General features: G+C 51.4%; 1 protein-coding gene across 3 annotated transcripts in view; it reads right to left on the reverse strand.

Annotated features, from left to right (window-relative positions):
* Positions 1-14,387, reverse strand: part of arhgap46a (Rho GTPase activating protein 46a) — a 68,991-nt gene that overhangs the window by 12,245 nt on the left and 42,359 nt on the right. Inside the window, exons 1-5 of one of the 3 annotated variants that reach the window (XM_063215541.1) lie at positions 12,979-13,099; positions 9,453-11,409; positions 2,615-3,107; positions 1,135-1,347; positions 662-757 (exon numbers count right to left, since the gene is read on the reverse strand). In XM_063215541.1, the coding sequence (XP_063071611.1) occupies positions 662-757; positions 1,135-1,347; positions 2,615-3,107; positions 9,453-11,363 (2,713 nt within the window). In that variant the 5' untranslated portion in view covers positions 11,364-11,409; positions 12,979-13,099. Of the gene's footprint in view, positions 1-661; positions 758-1,134; positions 1,348-2,614; positions 3,108-9,452; positions 11,410-12,978; positions 13,100-14,387 lie in introns of those variants that run through there. The other 2 variants (XM_063215540.1, XM_063215539.1) reach the window with 2 other exon arrangements.

Below are 14,387 nucleotides of genomic sequence, written 5' to 3' on the forward strand. Positions count from 1 at the left end.
TGTGTTTGTGTAGTGTGTGTGTGTGTGTTCTGTGTGTGTGTGTGCTCTGTGTGTGTGTGTGTGTGTGTGTGTGTGTGTGTGTGTGTGTGTGTGTGTGTTTGTGTAGTGTGTGTGTGTGTGTTCTGTGTGTGTGTGTGCTCTGTGTGCTCTCAATCAAAGAGCTTTGAAGGAGGGAAATTGCATTTACCACGCAGTGCTGTTGTGAACCGCTATATTGCAGTGGACTCTGTAACCCAATCTGTTCAAAGGACACTGTGTACATTGATGAGGACAGGACAGGGGAAAGGAGAGGGGGAAAAGACAAGAAAGAGGAGGAAGGTAAAGCTGAAGAGAGAAGAAGAGAGCTAGAAAGATTAGAATAAGATGGAGTGGAGTGGAGTGGAGTGGAGTGGAGTGGAGTAGAGTAGAGTAGAGTAGAGTAGAGTAGAGTAGAGTAGAGTAGAGTAGAGTAGAGTAGAGTAGAGTAGAGTAGAGTAGAGTAGAGTAGAGTAGACAAGACTAGACAAGACTAGACTAGAGCGAGTTAAGTAGAATAGAATAGAATAGATCTGTCTTTTATTAAAGGTCAGTATATATGCATCTTCATACGAGTGTTTCATTTCGTTATGTGCCGTGTATGTACGACAGAAAGTGAAAGCTATCTTGGATATCCAGTACGTACCCTCCTGCTCGTCATCCTCAGTGTTCTGCTTTCGCTTCTTCCTGGACTTTGAGTTCTTCTTCTTGATGTCCTGCTGGTCGAGGATGAACTGGGTGACTGCAGCGCGGACAGAAAGAAAACACACCAGGGCACACATTAATACAGAGTGGGAGAGGAATACGGGATAAAAGGAAAGAAAAGAAAAACAAGGCTGATTATCACAACTGAACTTTCCCCCTCAAAACAACTTAGAATATAGATGGTGTCAGAAAGAGAAAACGCATTAAAATTCTTCTTAACTCATAATAAATGAACACGACGGAAAAACAAACAGGCAAGCAAACAGAGAAGGACAGACAGATCAAACAAGGACAGAGAAAAGAAATTAGATAAAAAGATTAAAACAACAACAAAACAAAACAAAATAACAAAACAAAACAAAAACAACAGAGAGACGGAAAGATGAAGAAAGGAGAAGAAAATTCGTCACCCACCCTGTTGCTGCTCAATGAGAAACTCACGTTTCTTGTCACTGGCGGGCTCCATGTGGCGCTGGATGTAGCCCTCCAGGTAGCAGCAGAACTTGGGCGAGGGTGCGAAGAAGGCCAGGCACACGGCCATCAGCTCCCAGCCGGCCGCCAGGCTGCGCGGGCTCACGTTGCCCGTGGTCTGACGCACCAGCTGCACGTACAACTCGTCCCGCAAGCCTTGAGGTGGAGAATAGAAGAGAGTTTAATGTTAGAGAATAGAATGGAATACAAGAATAGGATACAATAGGACATTGTGAGTAGAATAATAGACTTAGATAATAGAATTCACTTTATTGTCCTGCCAACATGAACTTTGTCTTTGGTCTCACTGTATAAAAACATATATGGACATTCATTCTGTTGCTTAAAGCATAGTACATTGAATCTATCCCCTCCCTTGAGCCACCCTTCCCCGCACACTAGGGGTGTGCAAAAAAATCGTCATGAGTCACCATACTATTTCACAATATACTACATTGATTCATGATTCCAATTTAGCCTACTGAAGTGTGTTGAATATCGCAATACATTGTGATAATCGCATGATATTGTGGCATGTGTATCGTGATCATGAACAGAGGTGGAAAAACTGGAATGACAGAGTGAGAGTCCTGCTTAGGCTCTCCTTCTGCCTGTGCTCTCAACACAGGTGATTTCATTAACTAGCTCTTCAACCTGGCTTAAGGGACATGCTAACTAGGATCAGCTGGTTCACTGAATAGACTGGAGTAAAAATGTGTCAGGTAAAAATGTGATGGCTTTCTGCACCCGGGTTTTTCCATCTCTGATCGCAAATACGCATGAACGGTGCGACGTGTGTCATGTGCGTTACACCCTTTTTTGGGGATAAACATGGGGGAAGCCAATGCAAGTCAATTGGTGGGAAAGAATAAATGAAAGGCAAGGACCTGTAGACTAGCATTGTTCATGCTGAACATGCCTAAAACGTGTTGTGTTGCCGGCTGTTGAAATAATATAGTCAAACAGTTGTGGCTGAAGCATGCACTGTGTTCATTTACAGCTCCAGGCCTTTTTATTAGAATACCATGAAAAAGTTGATTCATTTCCATAATTCCATCAATAATGTTAAACTGTCATGGATTGTAGATTCATGGCCCAGTTTTTTAACTATTCCAATCATTATTTTTTTTCTTTTTATATACGGCGGCCTTCCAGCTCAAAAAACCCATGAAATGGGCTAGCCGATGTAGCATGTAAGTTAATGAGACATTAGGTTTGTTTTCCCCTGAAAAAGGGGCGTAAAGCACATTCGCGGGCAAAGTACCCGAATGGCCGTTCATGTGTATTCCTTGATTCCCACCCCTAGCTACCTTGCATGGCCCAACACTTGAATAGACTGGAGAAAAATGTGCCAGGCTGATGCACTCCGGGTTTTTCCACCTCTCATTGCGAATTCCTTGTCCCTTCCCCCACAACGACCCACCTTGCATGGCCCAGCACTTGGTGACCACCAGGAGCGCTGCGTGCCGGCGATCCAGTCGCGAGGGCCGGTCTCCCATGTAGGCCTGCACCAGCTTGAACATCTCGCAGGCCTCCTTGCGCACCAGCCGGTCGCTGGTGACCAGCATGGGCTTCTTGATGGAGCCGCGGTTCCAGCTGAGCATGTTGGCGATGGACACGCGGCGCCGGAACAGGCCCTGGGTGTGCGAGTTCAGGTGCTTGCTGGCCCAGTCCGCCATGTCCGGGTCGGCGGGCGGAGGGGGCTGGCGCAGGGTGGCGTAGGCCAGTTGGTACCCGGCGACGACACCACCGCCCCCAGAGCCCCCTGCTCCTCCTCCTCCTGTGGCTCCGGATACCGTCCCGCCCCGAGCGAGGGCGTCCCCGGGGCCCAGCCTGTGGGGGCCCAGGGACCCTGAGCGACCCTCCATGCCCTTCTTCCGGCCCTCCAACTGCACCTTGGAGTCAAGGGTGCCCGACTGGAGGAAGAGATAACAACACAGACATACAGTGAGAACAGGGGAGAGAAATGGACATAGACAAATGTGGGGAGGGGGGTGGATGGAGGAAGAACCTTCCAGCTGCTCCTTGGAGAAAAGGGTGCCCGTCTGATGAAGAGAACGACATACAGATATACCACAGTGAGGCTGGGGGATCAAAATGGACATAGTCAAGTGTGGGGTGGGAGGTGGGGTGGAGGGATGAAGAACCTTCCAGCTGCACCTTGGAGTAAAGGGTGCCCGTCTGGGGGAGACATACGTAGTACTATAGGGGACAGCAATGGACATAGACATACAGTGGGGCCAGACGGCTGAAATGGCAAGTGTGGGCTGAACTGGTGGGTGACGGGTTAGGAGTGGCGGGAATAAGAATTATGATTATGAAGAGAGAGAGAGAGAGAGAGAGAGAGAGAGAGAGAGAGAGAGAGAGAGAGAGAGAGAGAGAGAGAGAGAGAGAGAGTCAGCAGTTACAGGAGGCCAGGAGTACCCCCATGATTTACACCAGTGTAGACTGTGAGGCCTGTGCTGCAGTTCACAAGATAAGGCAGATGAGAAACGGGAGAGAGGGAGAGGGAGAGGGAGAGAGGGGGAGAGAGAGAGAGAGAGGCAGAGAGGGAGAGGCAGAGAGGGAGAGAAGGGGAGAGAGAGAAAGAGAGAGATATATGAGGCATTGCTGCAGGGGGTTGGTGGGGTGGGGGGCATATTAGTGTTTCTCAAGCCGCATGAGAGCCATATAGAGGAACAAAAGAGGGCAGGTCGCAGTATGAGGAGTGGAAATAAACAATCCAAGGTCCACATGGACGCTCCCTCACTAAACAGGTGACTACAGTACAGTACACCAGCGGCCATGACATAAGCACTTCTCTCCTGCCTAGTACGGGCTGCTGGACCAACTACACCCACACATGCACAGAGTATTCATCTTTCAACGCTTATTTGCAATTTCAAGGCAGTCCCCCTCTGAACTGCCGTGGTAATCCCCCCTCACTTTTCAAGCCTCAAGTCTTGCATGGTAACTACCGGCAGCACAGCAAAAATGTAAACGTAACAATGGAGCACAGAGCCCTTGTTTAGTTTCAAAGAAAAGTGTTCATGCCGCATGCATGCATGCATACTACTACTAGTACACCTACTACTTCTACTACTTCTACTACTATCACCTTGTTGTAAAATCACCAACAGATTTTAGATAAAGATAAAAACAGTTACTCTTGTTTTTGTGTTCTTTGATAACATTTACATTGTGCCCATCGACTACATCTCATTTTTACCCACACTTCAGTATTATTCTTTAAAACACAACGCTGCCATTTATTTTGACAAGGCCATTAGCTTTGACAAGGCCACCAAGACAGATGTTCTGAGGGGCCAAAAGTTCACCTCTCTGTGGGAGACAAAAACAAAAACAAAAAAATCTGGAGATTTGCTCTTCCAACTTCCAAACTGAAAGTCAAACGCTAATCATTTCCTGGGAACAAAGTCATACCTCAAGCCTCAGAGGAGCCTGAAACCTGAAAGCCTCTTTGATTTGGCTCTGAATAGATGAGTGTCAGCAGCCACTCTGTCTTGTGGGAGGCCCCCACCACACGGATGACTGACTGGCTGCCTGGGATGGGATGGGATGGGTGGTAGAAGGTGATGTAACCACGAAAGGCTTTCTCTGTCTAAAAAGGGGTTGGGGAGAAGATTCCAGAATGGGCAATAGACAGAGGGAGAGAGAGGCCTCTTTGGCTGGCCGTCACGGCAACAGCGATTGTTGCATCACAATCCTCCTGGTGGTGGTGATGCTGCTGCCCACAATGAGAGTGGGATAGAGAGGGGGGGGTAGAGAGAGAGAGAGGGAGGTAGAGAGAGAGAGACAGAGAGACAGAGACAGAGGTAGAGAGAAAGGTGGGGGGGGTTGAGAGTGAGAGAGAGAGAGAGAGAGAACGAGAACGAGAACGAGACAGAGAGTCTGTGTGTGTGTGTGTGTGTGTGTGTGTGTGTGTGTGTGTGTGTGTGTGTGTGTGTGTGTGTGTGTGTGTGTAAGCGATGATGTCTATCGACGCCCAGTGATGCCGTTAGCTGTGCGTGTGCCAAGCCCATGGCATATGGCAAAGCAGTGGGCCTTCATCCTGAGCAGCGGGTATCATGTTCTAAAGCACGACAAGGGCCTGGCATGAGAGCCTAACGTTGCCCAGGCAGACCAGCCACAGTATGGACATGTTTCACATGCATCATGAACGCTGGGTAAAGGGGGGTGGGAGATGGAGGAGCCAGGGGGGTACAGGAGTGAATCCCTCCCTGTACTGGATCATGTGGGTGTGAATCCCTGTACTGGACCATCTCAACTGGGGCTCATAGTGATGACCGTCACAGGAGCACTTGCCCTCGCTGACCAACTCACACATCTAATCTGCTCTGTCTGATCTCTTCAATGCACTTCTGTCCCCAGTAATGAGGTGCTACTACAGACAGCTTAGCGTCCGTTTTTGGACGGGCACAAAGTTCAGAAATGAATACAGAGGTACACTTCATAGAAGTGAGTGTGAGTTGAAAAGCAGGGTGATGAACTGGAGGACCTGTTTGGACAGTACGCCAAGCGCCAAGCAGCGTTCCCCCCTTCAGTTGAGAGAGGTAGAATGAGTGTGAGTGCTCATGAGAGAGAGAGAGAGAGAGAGAGAGAGAGAGAGAGAGAGAGAGAGAGAGAGAGAGAGAGAGAGAGAGAGAGAGAGAGAGAGAGAGGGAGGGAGGGAGGAGGGAGAGAGAGAGAGAGAGAGAGAGAGGGAGAAAGAGAAAGAGAAAGAGAGAGAGAGAAAGAGAAAGAGAGAGGAGGAGGAGGAAAGGAAGATTGCCTGATATGGAGGGGAGAGTAAGCTCTGCTCAGCTAAGAGGTGGAGGTATGGAGCCTCTTGGTGTGCTGTGGGTCAGGGCTGCAGAGGAGTTCAGCTCTCCCAGGAGCAAAACACTCAACTTAACCTAAATCATGTGGAGCAGACCCTCGACTCCAGTTAAATAACATACCTCACATCACAGCAGCACTGGCTGGAGCAACCATGAGTCATGCGTCTCACCCCGTGTATGTGCTGTGTGTGTGTGTGTGTGTGTGTGTGTGTGTGTGTGTGTGTGTGTGTGTGTGTGTGTGTGTGTGTGTGTGTGTGTGTGTGTGTGTGTGTGTGTGTGTGTGTGTGTGTGTGTGTGCGTGTGTACTAGTACAAGTATGTGCCTCTGTGTCTAAGTGTGCGAGTGATGCATGTTGTCGGTCCCGAGCATCACCACACTACAGGCTGTTAAAGCAATCTGTTTGGCATTTACCTTTTGATTTAACGGCGAGATTGTGTTTCTTGGGGAGGTGGCGAAATGTTTGTGCATGGTGACGGATTCTTGCCTCCCGATGACCCCTAACGGTCGGCAAGCAAGAGGTGATGCAGACATTAGTACAGACACACAGTCACACACACACAGTCACACACACACACACAGTCACACACACACACACACACACACACACACACACACACACACACACACACACACACACACACACACACACACACACACACACACACGCGGCTGTTTCAAATTTATGCCCGTTCCCCCGCCTGCCTGCCTGCCCGCCCCACTGAGTGCTCCATACCGTACCATCCAGAGCGCGCCGCTGCCTGTACTCAAAGGCTGCCCCTAATTCCAGCCCTGCTTGTGGCCATTTAAATGACATTTAACTCTGGTTCAGACAAAAAAAACCTCCGCTGTGCTTTTTCTTTTATTTTGAATTTGAGTTTGGGACCTTCTTGATGGTTTGTCACGCCCAATATTCCAGCGGATTCCTCAGATGGCGTTTCGCTGAGAACCTCCAGACAAAACAAAACGACATATGTGTTGGGGGGGTGGGGGGTTAGGCGAGAAGAAAAAAAGGGGAACGACGCAAGTAAGAGGGGGGAAAAAACTCCAAAAAACAGACCCTAAACAGCTTTTCACCCCCGCTGAGATTAAACAAAGAAGTAACGTCTGGCTGTTAATGACGCTGTAAGCCTCTAAGTTGTGTGGAGTGTTGAGGCCCTTCAGGCTTGGAAATACTGGATGGATCTGGCACACAGCAGCAGCAGCAGCAGCAGCAGCAGCAGCAGCCCCATCAGCCTGCCACCCTCCCACACCTCTAGAGTCACTAGGGGCCTTATTGCATTACAAGGAAGTTCTCAACAACACGTCTATACTAAACTATATGGCAGTCATGGGTAAGCAGTTAGGGCGTCAGACTTGTAAGCCCAAAGGTTGCCTGTTCGACTCCCGACCCGCCAGGTTGGTGTAGGGAGTAATCAAACAACAAGTGCTCTCCCCCCTCCTCCTCCATGACTGAGGTACCCTGAGCACAGTACCGTCCCGCCGCACTGCTCTCTTGGGGCACCATTGAGGACTGCCCCCTTGCACGGGTGAGGCATAAATGCAATTACGTTGTGCACAGTGTGCAGCGTTCACTTGTGTGCTGTGGAGTGCTGTGTCAATGAAAATGGGAGTTGGAGTTTAAAAAAACTAAAATGCCTTTGCCACACATGCTACACTTGTAAAGAATACAGAGGGCCTGTTGCATTGGAGGTAAGTCATCAACAACAGGTTTTTCTTTACCACAACATTAAACTAAAATGCATTGTGGTACACTAACACTCATAGAATGTAAAGAATACGATCCCTAACAAACACACAGTGCAGAGGGGTGGAGGAGGAGGAGTTCACCACCAGCAGCCACAGGGCTGTGTGTGTGTGTGCGTGTGTCTGTCTGGAGCTATTCTGGACTGGACAGGGCTGACTTGAACTGGATGGGACACGGCAGGGGCGAAACTATATGGGGTCGAGCAGGGCATTTGCCCCGGGGCCCAGGGCCCTCTTGTATTGGTGGTGGGGGCTCTATTGTGACTATGGCAGGCTGGGCATGGCGGGGGCCCTATCAGTGTCTTGCCCTGGAGCCCTGTGTGCAATTGTTCCGCCACTGGGACACGGCACACGAGGGCCATTTAATTAAACATAGCCCCGGGCGGGGTGGAGAGGAGGAGGAGTGGAGGGGTGGAGGGGAGGAACGAATTGCTGTGGAACCGAAAAGCTAAAGTGGCTCCCTCGTCATTACCCCCAGCTGTGGGCCGTCGCCCAGATAGCAGAGGACAGGCGACAGAACGGAAGGGAACGAAAAAAGAAAAAAAAGAAAAGAAAATGCTTTCTGAACTGAAGTCTTATCGCTCATACTGGAGCACATACTGGATGTACTTTGACTTGGGGTGTCGGCAGAGAGAGAGAGAGAGAGAGAGAGAGAGAGAGAGAGAGAGAGAGAGAGAGAGAGAGAGAGAAAGAGAGAGAGGGAGAGGGAAATAGAAAGGGAGGGGGAGGGGTAGAGAGAAATAGAGAGAGAGAGAAATAGAGAGGGAGGGAGAGAGAAAGAGAGAGACAAGATAATTACAGGCAATGTGCAAAGGTGTAATGTGGAGTTTGCAGTAAGTTATTGCGCACTGCGCAGTGACACAGAGGCGGAGAGAGAGAGAGTGACAGAGAGGTAGAGGTGTGGAGAGACGGACAAGAAAGAAAGTGTGTGTGTGCGTGAAAGAGAGCAAGAGAGAGGAAGCGGGCGAGAGGCGGATTAAAAAGAGAGAAGCACAAAAAGAGGGGGAGGGTGAAGGACAGGACAGGGAGATGTATTGGGGTTTCAGGAGAGACAAAAATGAATGTCCCATGAATAGATGAGGCATAAAATGAAGGAAAACGAGAGGGAGAGAATAAAAAGTCTTCTCTGCCATCAGGGGCCTATCCAAACTACCCAGCTACAAAAAGAGTCAGTTATTTCAAGGACAATGATGAGTCATCGTGACACAAGACAAGCGGAGCTCAGGAGACCAGTTGTTCTTGTTCTTGGAAAAGAAGGTTATGATGACAGAAACACTGACAGATCATGGCTGCGTACCTGAGAAGGCAGGGATGGTTCTAGGCCTTTGGGTCAGAGGGTTGCAGGTTCGAATCCCCCCCTTACAAGCGGGAATGTGCACATCCCTACACCTCTATTGTTAATCTATGGCTGAAACAAAGTACCCAACACCACATTGTTCCAGGGACAGTAGCCAATAACTTGCGTCTGTGCTGAAAAATCGCTTTGACATAAGGGTCAACTAATTGTAATGTAATGTAAAAGGGTCCGTTGTTAGGGGTCAGGGAAAGAGGGGGCCCAGACAAGGGTCCTCATTAGATTGTATGCACTGACAGGGAGGGCCCTTTCACATGATATTGTCCCGGGCCCAGCCAAAGCCGTCAGCAGCCCTGGAGATGGTAACAACATTGATAATAGAGTATAATGTAAAGCTGTGTTACCTGCGAGGGCGGTCCGAGCGTGTCGGGCGAGGACAGGCTCATCTGGCTGTTGATGCTCTTCTCCAGCGTGTCCACCTTCTCGTAGGTCCTCTTCTGCCGGCCGGGGATGTCCAGGCTGGCCAGGTGTCCACCAGGACCCCCATGGTGCTGGTACTGATGCTGGTACTGGTGGTGATGGAGGTGGTGGTGGTGATGGTGGCTCCCTCGGCCCAGCGAGCGGCTCCCGCCCAGGTTGACGTTGATGGGGTTGGCGGAGGAGGAGGCGCAGGAGGAGGAGGACGCCAGGTCCTCCCTGGAGGAGCAGCGGGGGCCTCGTCCGTAGCGGCGCGGCGACCCGATGGGCGAGTGGCAGAGCAGGGCTCCGGTCAGGTAGCCCTCGGCCGTCATCATGTCCGCGTCGTGTCCTGATGCGTTGGCGGCGGCTGCTGCTGCGGCGGCGTGTGCGGCGGCCATGGCCCGCGTTTCCCTCATGGTGTTGGAGCGGCCCACCACCTCGCGCATCTCTGCCATCAGCCGCTCGTTGAGGGCGTTCAGCTCCCCGCTGCTGCCCATCGACCCTGGTCTCCCACCTCCTCCTCCTCCTCCACCACCACCTCCACCTCCTCCGACGCGCCTCCTGCTTTTGCGCCTCAGGCTGGGCGACGGGCCCGTGGAGTATCCCGAGTCCTGGTAGCCCCCGGGCCCCAGCGGAGGGGGAGGGGGAGGGGCGCCGGGTAGCGGCCCCGGGGGGCTGGCGTAGTCCTGCTGCGAGGCCTGGCTGCTCTGCCGGCTGTGGTGCACCTCCATGGCCCGCAGCACGCTGGCCTCCAGCGCGCGCCACGACTGCTGCTTTTTCTCCAGGCTGATACTGCCACCACCACCGCCGTCACCTCCTCGGTCACCTCCTCCACGAGACCTCTGCGTGCCGCTGCCACCGCCGTGGGGGAGGAGGGAGTCCGGCGTGGAGGCGGAGGTGGGGGACGGGGAAGGGGACGGTCCCGGGGAGGGGGAGGACAGGAGGAGGCTGCCGTTGCCACTGCCACTGCCACCTCCACCACCACCGCCACCACTAGCTGCTGCTGCTGCTGCTTGCTTGGGGTCCACGTTGACCATGTGCTTGATGCACTCCAGGCCGGCGGGGCTGTAGTTGGACGAGGGGGGGCTCCTGCGGTGCCGAGAGCTGTGGCCCGGCGGCGGGGGCTGGAGCAGCTTGGTGGGCTTCTGCAGGCTGCTCTGGGAGTGGGGGTGCTGGGACTGGGAGAGAGGGTGTGGAGGGTGCTGCTGCTGCTGCTGGGGGTGGTGGCCTGGATGAGGCTGCTGGTGGGCTTGATACTGGTGGTGGTGGTGGGGATGAGGGTGGTGTTGGTGTTGGTGGGCTAAGTGTCTGGACGCGGTGCCGCCACCACCGCCGCCTCCTCCACCGTTCATCATCTGCGCCCCCTCCACCTCCATGGCCATGTCGGGGGGCTCGTCGTAGATGGGGTTCTCGGAGAGCGGGTCGTCGTAGAGCCGCGTGGGGGTGGTGGCGTACTGCGGCGACACGGGGCGCGGCGTGCTGCACTGAGATCTGGACAGGGACAAGGACCCGGGGCTGGGCGCCAGGTCTCCCTGCTGCGGCGACGTCGTCACCAGGCAGAAGCTGCCGTTGCTGGCCTTGCGCAGGTGGTGCGCATGCCTGGTGCCGGCACTGTCGCTGGCGGCCATCTTGCTACTGCCCCCGGCCGGCGTGGTCTTGTAGGCCTGCGCCGAGAGGTAGGACACGCTGCCGGGTTTGACGCTGGAGGGGTTGAGGGTGCAGGCGGAGTGGGGGTGGGGATATTGGTTGTTGTTGTTGTGGTGGGGCTTCGGGGTGGTGTTGGTGTTGGTGTGTGCTCCGTTAGCTGCTGCTGCTGCTGATTGGCCTCTGCTCATGCTGTTGACCTTCACCAACATGGCCGCCTTAGAGCCGGGCGGGGGCTGCCATCTCTGAGACGAGTCTCTGTGGACAAGCAGAGAGTGGAGAGAGACGGAAGATGAGAAACATTACACTACATTGCATTTGGCAGCAGACGTATTTTAACCAAAGTGACTTACAATCGAGGACATTAATCACAGTCAACATCACTAGCATATGCAAAGTGCATAGGAAATATACAGAACAACAAATGCAGATGCTATGCAACAATGCACAAACTCTAAAACTGTGGCAACATGGTGATCAACTGGCGGGACGGCGGAAGAGGCAGAGAATGTGTGTGCACAAGAGAGAACGAAAAAAAAAACAACAGAAAAAAAAGAAAGAAAAGACTGTTCAATCAAGTACCCCATCTCACAACCTAAGTGTTTAGAGAAATGAAAAACACCCACTCCAAATTACAAAAGTAGTAGTAGCACTACTCCAAGTTGTTCAAAGCAACAGACCCTTCATTCTTTTACCCGGTCTTTTCATAGACGGCGCGTTTGTTTTGGTAGCAGCATGGTAGAGATGCTATTGATGGAGCCCACTCTCGTATGGAACAATAGCACCAGTGTGTCCCGTTAAAACAAGAAGGCCTGGAATTAAAATTTCCTTTTTTTGCAGCTTCAGCCTGTGATGGTGAGTGAGGGTCCCTTGGTTTTTTTTCAAGAGGCCTGTGGAGAGGCATTCCTTTAGGGCGAGCTGCAGGGGTGACGTGTGAATGAGAGGAGGCCTGCCTGCCTGCCTCCTCTGCCTGCTATAGGACTGATGGGAAAGGGGTGGAGGTGGAGGTGGGGGGTGATTGTATAAGAGTCGTATAAAGAAGACGACCTGCCCACGTCTCCCGCTTCCCGTCTGATATGATGACCCCCCAATCCCTTCAAAACATCCCACGCACCCCCCTACCAACGCCACAGCACAACAACAAAAGGCCTCGTGTTTGTCTGCTAGCATTTTAAAGACCACACAATCCCACCCAAATGAAATATTTGCAGTATGAGAGGGAGAAAGAGAGAGAGGAAGGGAGAGAGAGAGAGAGAGAGAGAGAGAGAGAGAGAGAGAGAGAGAGAGAGGGGCAGGGGCCAAAGAAGGTTGCTTTGCTGGTTACCACACAACCACCAGAACACTCCATCCAAACATTCCATTTAATTATATGACATTATTTAACAATTAAATAGACAAGACACTCTCTGGATTGGAATGTGAGTACTAAAAAAATCTTTTCCCTACTTTATCCAACAAAAGTGAAGAGGCCAAACTGAAGTAAGGTTAAGACGTTTTAATTCAAGATTACAATGTAAATGAATCTGCCTGTAATCTCTTCACACCGTTGCCACCCTTTAATCCCTCCATTCTCATTCAAATGCTCCCAACGGCCCGGCATTCCTCCAATCCCAACGGGCCCCGCTAACAGTCCTCCCGATCCCGCCAACGTTTATGACTTCAGTGACCCCACTTTACAAAACTATGCTGTTTAAAAGCAATTGAACTAACCTAATGAGAAAAAAAACTAAGTCCAACCTTTAGCACTATAGAATGTAACTTACATAAACTACTGTCTTAATGTAACACATTTTAGAAATACCAGGATCAATAGACCGTCATAATTACCGTGAACAGGTTAGACGTTGAGCGACCTTCGCCTTCTTGTCAAGTGAGGAAATCAGCAAGTGTGTTAAGTGCGTGGCGTGTGCTTATCGAAATGTTCCTCTGCTGTAGCCAAGCCAAGGCCCATCCCCTTACAGCACAGCCCATAAAGCCATTAAGGCAGCGAAAACCCCCAACAGTCCCACAATCAAACACATACACACACCACTTCTGTTTCTGCGACACAGTAGTACACACACAATGCGAGTGTGAGGTCATGTGCCCGCTACTTGCAGTGGCGTGTAGTGTAGTGTAGTGTAGTGTAGGGGGAATTCATAACTCATCTGTGACTCATCTCTCTCACGGGACTGACTCCTTTCCTTTCCATTAGAACCAAACGGACCAAAACACAAACACACACTTCGATGGCCATAAAAACACATCGGGGCTAACTGCCGAGTCCACACCAGGTGATCAGTAGTGTTGTCGTGGAAATAATGAGAGGGTGGAGGCAAAGAACTTGCAAAGAAAGCGCAACACACAAACTAGTAGAGGTGACATACATACACGCATGCACGCACACTTTTTAACACGCGCACACACACACGCGCACACGCGCGCACACACACACACACACACACACACACACACACACACACACACACACACACACACACACACACACACACACACACACACACACACACACACACACACACACACACACACACGTTTGTGTTGACTCACACAGGACAGGACATCCACCCCAGTCATACCATGGCAACCCAGCCAAGGTGTTTGGGCTAAGCATACGGAAGGTGTGTGTGTGTGTGTGTGTGTGTGTGTGTGTGGGGGGGGGGGGGGGGGGGGGGGGGGGGGGGGGGGGGGGGGGGGGGGGGGGGGGCAATAAAGTAAAAACAACAAAGTGATCCTCATTCCATCTACTACGTCACACTCACAGAGTTATACACATGCCACTGCCCACATACACTACTGTAGAACAATGACACCTACACCCCCCACCACCACCACCGTTCCCCTCCCCCACCTCCACCTCAAAGCCCATAAACCAATACAGTGTGTACTTCCTGCCCTTCGTGCCAAGAGGACTCTCTCTCTTTTTCTCCTTCTCGCTCTATTTTTCTCTTTCTCCCTCTCTCTCTTTCTCTCTCTCTCCTGTCCCCCCTCTCTCACTCGCTCGGTCTCTGTCACCATCTTTCTCTCTGTATATCTTTCTCTCACCTATCCATCTATCTCCCTATCTATCTCCCTATCTATCTCCCTATCTATCTATCTATCTATCTATCTATCTATCTATCTATCTATCTATCTATCGGCGTTCCCATCTGCAGCAGCACTCCCTCCGGTGCTGATTTAAAAGTAAACAAGTGTGTTAAGTGCCTGTACGGACACAAGCGCGGGCCCTTCACACA

The sequence above is a fragment of the Engraulis encrasicolus genome, chromosome 14, assembly GCF_034702125.1.
Source record: "Engraulis encrasicolus isolate BLACKSEA-1 chromosome 14, IST_EnEncr_1.0, whole genome shotgun sequence".
NCBI classification, from domain to species: Eukaryota; Metazoa; Chordata; class Actinopteri; order Clupeiformes; family Engraulidae; genus Engraulis; species Engraulis encrasicolus.